General features: G+C 33.5%; 2 protein-coding genes across 2 annotated transcripts in view; one reads left to right on the forward strand and one right to left on the reverse strand.

Annotated features, from left to right (window-relative positions):
• Positions 1-2,072, reverse strand: part of LOC118734027 (zinc finger BED domain-containing protein 4-like) — a gene marked incomplete in the record, with an annotated part of 8,269 nt that extends 6,197 nt beyond the window's left edge. The window contains 1 exon segment of the mRNA XM_036463715.1: positions 1,973-2,072.
• The window catches only part of LOC118754571 (zinc finger BED domain-containing protein 4-like), a 7,543-nt gene continuing 1,989 nt past the window's right edge, over positions 585-6,138 (forward strand). The window contains exon 1 of the mRNA XM_036489457.1: positions 585-2,299. Coding sequence (XP_036345350.1) covers positions 585-2,299 — 1,715 coding nt within the window. The remainder of the gene's footprint in view (positions 2,300-6,138) is intronic.

Genomic DNA, 6,138 nt, shown 5'->3' on the forward strand with positions numbered 1-6,138 from the left:
ATTTGAGACATTTCTAAGTTTTAATGAATAAAATGAACAACGAGCGAGAAGTGCGAGTAAGTGTATAGTGAAAGATTGTAGTAAAAGTTAAATGTGTAAGTTAATTATATGTTTATTACACGAAATATACGTGTTATATGTATGTATGTACAAATGTATGTGCATACAAATCAGCTTCAATGTAAACGTGAGCGCGAACTTTTAATTTTGACCCATATCTTCTTTATTGTTTCACTTTCTGCTATAGTTAATATTTCAAAACATAGAGTAATGAAACATCTTAAAGAAATATATAATTAAAAGTAATTTAATAATATACATAATAAATACGAGAGCATTGCGTACACACAGCTGAGTGTTAGCTTGTAAAATATGTACATACATATGTTCTATGTATATTCTAACATTTCTTTGATTGCTATAATCGTAAAATTATAATTCTATTATTAAAAGTGAAATAATAACGAAGATATGGGTAAAAATGAAAAGTTCACGTTCACACTAACGTTGAAGTGTAGGTATATGTGCATATGTATAAAGCCAAAGCTATAAATGCGCATTCATATGTATTCAAGAATTCCGTTATGGCGCCAAATAAGAAGAGTAAAGTTTGGAAGTATTTTTGCAAATTGGACGACAAAACAGCGAAGTGCCAACTGTGTCATAAAATTATGCGCACGGCTGGAAATACCACCAATCTAATGGGACACATAAAAAATGTCCACAAAGCAATTTTTTTAGAACTAAAAACCACAATCGATGCCAGAAAAATATCCGATGTGGTCGAAGTGGTTGAAAGCCCAAACACCACAAATGCTGAGCCATCTACATCAAATGCAACACCAGCTGATTCGACATATGAAATTGTCAGTGATGGAGAATTGCCCGAGAAACGCCTTAAAACTCAAAAGTCTATAAAAAATAGTTTTGCTGAAATTTATTCATATACTTCTGCTGGTGACAAATCACGAAAAATAAACCATGCAATTTTATTTATGATTTGCAAGGACAACCAGCCATTTTCAGTGGTAGAAAATGAAGGAATCAAAAATTTGTTAAAAGTTGTTGCTCCCCATTACAAAATTCCGAGCAGAATTACCATATCAGGGTGGATTGATGAAAAATACGATATTTTATCTAATAGATTAAAATCAAAGCTACGTAATGTTGAGAATTTCACCTTAACTAGTGATATTTGGACGGATATACAAATGCGTAGTTTTTTAGGTGTCACAGCACATTTTGGTCTGGGAACCGAGTTTCACTCGGTGACTTTGGGCGTTTATCAACTCAGTGAAAGGCATACATCGGAGTATATAGCAGAAATGCTGATCAACACCTGTAACGAATGGGGACTTGATAGAGATAAAGTCTCTGCTGTTGTTACTGACAACGCTGCGAACATGATAAAAGCCGTTGATATAGCATTCGGAAAGAGAAAGCACATTCCAAGTTTTGCTCACACGCTCAATTTAGTAGCGCAAAATATTGTTCAAATTCCCGAAATGCAAAAAGTTGTCTTAAAAATCAAAACCATTGTAACTTTTTTTAAGCAGAGCTGTGCTGCAAGTGACGATTTGCGTAAATCAGTACGCGCTGAAAAGAAATTAATACAGGACGTGCCCACACGGTGGAACAGCACCCACTACATAGTTCAACGATTTTTGGAACTTAAAAACATTGCCAGTGAAATACTAATTCGTCACAAGACAGCACCTCCAATGCTGACTGGTATGGAACTTAACATTGCTTCATCACTGCTTAACGTTTTACGTCCAATTGAAGCTGCAACTAAGGAAATATCGGGCGATAAATACTGCAAAAGCAGTAAAGTAATTCCATTAGTGCATTGCATGGTTTCAAAACTCAAGGCTCTTGTGATTGATGAACCGGTTGTATTGGAGGTACAAAAACTCACTCTAAAAGAAATCAACAAACGAATGGGCGCTAGTGAACATGTTTCAGTATTGGCGATTTCTACGCTATTGGACCCACGTTTCAAAAAAATACATTTTCATGATCCGTTAGCTTGCGCAGGTGCCATCCAAAAGATTAAAGATTTAATGAAAATTAGTCTCGACGAAAGTCATGGCGAATCAGACTCAGATGAATCGGACCAATTATCAGAAGATTTCAGTCTTTGGAGCGATCACCACAAATTAGTGCATAAAAACTGGAAATCTAATAGAAACGAGGAAAACGTTTCAGATGAGATATCCGTCTACTTAAGAGCAACAGTTGGTCGTTTAAATGAAAATCCGCTGGAAATTTGGGCGGATTTTAAACAGCAATTTCCAAAGTTGTTTCACATAGCTTATAAACATTTAACAATTGTAGCCAGTTCAGTATCTTCCGAAAGACTTTTTTCGAAGGCTTCTCAAGTGTTGAATCAACAGCGCAATAGATTACAAGGAAAACGTGTTCACAAAATTTTATTTTTACAAAGTTTAGACAAAAACAACTGGGATTTGTAACTATTTAAATCAATAAATAAATTCCACTGTGAGTTAATACTTCAATATTTATTGAAATTCCTATCGTTTAATTTTCTGTTATATATTTTAGTTTGAAACAAACTGTTGATATTTTAATCCGATGCATCGAAAACATCGATGTTTTTATACGATACATCGATATGAATCGATGCAACATTTCGATGCATCGTATCGAAAAAAACATCGATGTATTTTTTTGACTTGCATCCCTACTGCCTACTTTCGTTCAACTTTTGGTTCAACTAATCGCCTGTGAAAGTTGAATCATGTAAATTCCCTATTAGCTTACGTTGTGTTTCAGATCAACTTTGTTTAAATATGCCAAACAATTGGCTGTACTGCTGCTTGTTCCTTGAAATTGTTGCTGCATTTGCTTGTTCGTTTACATGTTGTGCTGAACAGCTGAAGGTTTTTGGTGGGATTGATTAAACAACCAACCAATCAATCTTGGTTGTTTGGTACAAACACGGGGTTGAATATCTCATATTTAATAACGCAGTCCAATTTCGGGTGACGCAAAAAAAAAAATTCGACGGCGTGCGTACCAAAACGCATGCCACGAATATTAGGTTAGCCTGTTACTGCCAATATAGAAGTATTACATACTGTGGCGAATACTGCGGCAACGCGACGCGAACAACAAGAAAATGGCAAAATGTTCGAGGAATGGCGTAGAACTTTCGAAAGTGAGAAACGTCAAGTGGATGAATGCTGCGAACAAGCAGAGAATGAGTGATAGACGACAGAACGTTCTAGAGTTGCCATGAGTACGCGCGCAGATACATAAGGCCGCTACTACAGTCAGTTGCAAATAAGTCGCGAATCAGCAAGCTACAAGTTAAGTTGTAAAACAGAGATAAATTGTGTTAGCAAGTTTTGTAAAGCATTGCAATTGCTTTAACGAGTATTGTAAAGTATTTTTATTGCATTAGCGAGTATTGTAAATTGTTTTTTGTACACATATATTTAATACTTCTATATTGGCAGTAACCTATCTGCGCAATGTGTTTGGATTCAGCAATCAAAGCGAGATCGTTTGCGAATGCGCAGGTTTTCCATGTGTTAGTATCTGTGAATATATGTGACAAATACATTCAAGCGAATTTGACGTGTCCTCAGTAGCACTTGAAAATAAATTTGAAGCAGATTATTTTACTCTGGGGTGGTTACGCCGCTTTGTTGACGATGTTTGCTTAAAAAACTGAAACTTTATGATGAAGTGTTACAATTTTATTTTAAATACCTGGAAATTAAAATACCGATTTGAAAATTTTTACAATGATTACCAATTTATTATTTTAGAATGTTTAACTCAAATGGGAATACATTTTCTACTGAGTAAGGATTTACTCACTATTCAAGTAAGAAGAAATAAATAACTATAGTATTAACTCACTCAAAATTGAAGTTATCTTTTTATTATATTCGCAATGTTCATTTGAAATCTTTTTCGCTAAATTTTTTTATAAGAGTAGAGCTCATTATCTAACAAAAACTATGTAAATCCAAATTCCAAACTTTCTGAAAAAATTAAAAAAGATCAAAAAAATTTTATTAGAATTGCAAGCTTTTTAGTTAAAATTCCTGCAAATTATCTGCGTACCAAAATACGCATGTAAAGCTATTTAATTTAATTAATCTCTTTTTTTCACATAAAAGGCGTCAGGTCGACATTTCTATAATTTAATTTATTATAAAATTAATGGCGCATATTCATAGTCATATTTAGTACTCAACTAAGTCGAAACTATTCTAAGTCACAACTAAAGCTATTCATAATCGCCTTAGTTTCGACTTTTCTGGCTAAGTACCAACTTAAAATTTAGTTTCGGCTGCAGCTGCAACTAAGTCGTAACTAGGAAGAAGTATTTTATCAAATTAAGGGAAAACAGACGAAATATGTAAAAATTAAGTTGGTAGAGGGTGATTTTGATAATATTGAATAATCTCTAATTAAAATATACAAAGATCGATCCATTTTAATCGGAAGATGAAATTAAATGCGTATTACAATTCGAACAAAGCTACATCACAATTTTATAATTGGAATAATTTAGATAAATTTTCAAATAATAAGTCAGTTTCACGCTAGTTCTTTTAAAGTAAATTTGTGCATAACATTTAGATATCTATTATTTGCATATATGTAATACTTCTATATTGGCAGTAAGCTAACTTCTCAATGTGTAAGTATTCCGAAATCAAAGCGAGACAGTCTAGTACTGTTTTTATCAATGTATTGTGTACTTGAGTGCCGTTTTTGTTTATGTGTTGTGTACATGTTTATTTATAAACGTTTGTGTTCCTTTTCTTTCGTACGTGTTTATTGATATATCTGTACTGTAGTGTTTTCGGACGGTACTAGCTCTTACTGCCAGTATAGGAGTATTACATATATGACTATTTGTATGTTTCACAGCAAGCTTTCGATAAACATCGACTTCACATCACTGCGGTTGTTCTGGCTATTTCACACAATTAACAAGAAAATGATACCTTATTCTTTTGCATAATCATGCAATGAAAATAAAAATTACATAAACGGATGATCAAACTTGACATTATTTAATAAAAATGTAATTTTTCCAAAATATCGTAAAGAAAAATCGATACATTTTCACACTTGTTTTGCTATATCGTAAACTAAGTCGAAACTACTAAGTAGAAGTCTGAAATGCGACTATGAATAGAAGTAAATTTTAAGTTGGTACTTAAATTTAAGTTGCAACTTTGTTAGTTTCGACTTAGTTGCTGGACTATGAATACGCGCCATTGAAATAAACCACCGACAAAATACACTTAAAGAAATAAGCAAAACAGAAATAGCAAATTTCAAAACTACGAACGTTACACACTTTTTTTCTCAATTGCTATTACAAATGGCTGCTTCTCAACCGGTCAGATCTGTTCAAATTGGTTCATGTATTACATATATGGTTGTACAAGTTTATTTAACAATCCAGCGATACGAACCGAGATGATTTTGCTAAATCCGTTACCGGCCGTTTTCACATGCTTAAAAATCTCGCTTGCGTTCTGCTTTTTTCTCTCACAGTGCCAGTGTCAATTGATAGAAAAGAGGAAATTTTGACGGATCAAAGTACAAATTTGACATTTCTCGTGGGGAAAACCAACGTCAGAATTTTACCTAGCTCCTGAGGCTAGGTAAAATTTTGACAAATTATAAACATGTATACACATATTATTGCTTGGCGGTAATAAAGAGGGAACATGAAAATGAAAGCCGGAAAAGCACAAAAGAAGCGTACGTTACTTGCAAGTTATAAAATAAATATAAATTTTAACAATTTCAGCAACACACAAATAAAGCCTTCGCACGGGCGTTTGTTGGGATTTTCAACTGCCAAAATTTTACTTTGCATTTGGCACAGCAAAATTCGATTTAATTGTACACAATAGCAAATTTTTCCACCCCGTCTCAGCGCGGAAAAAAAAAGAGTTTTGTTGTCTGGGCATTTGGCAGCACACTTTTTCATTTGTAAAATGTCGTCAAAAAAATTAGATTAGAGCTTTTCGGGCTAAATTTATATCTTCAATCAAAATAAACGTTATCTCTACTCTGAAGAATTCTGCGTAATTAGAAAATATCTTTCAAGCAACAAAAATGATAGTTGAAAGCATG

Source organism: Rhagoletis pomonella, unplaced genomic scaffold (assembly GCF_013731165.1).
Source record: "Rhagoletis pomonella isolate Grant_MI unplaced genomic scaffold, Rhpom_1.0 Rhpom_scaffold_00002, whole genome shotgun sequence".
Taxonomy (NCBI): Eukaryota; Metazoa; Arthropoda; class Insecta; order Diptera; family Tephritidae; genus Rhagoletis; species Rhagoletis pomonella.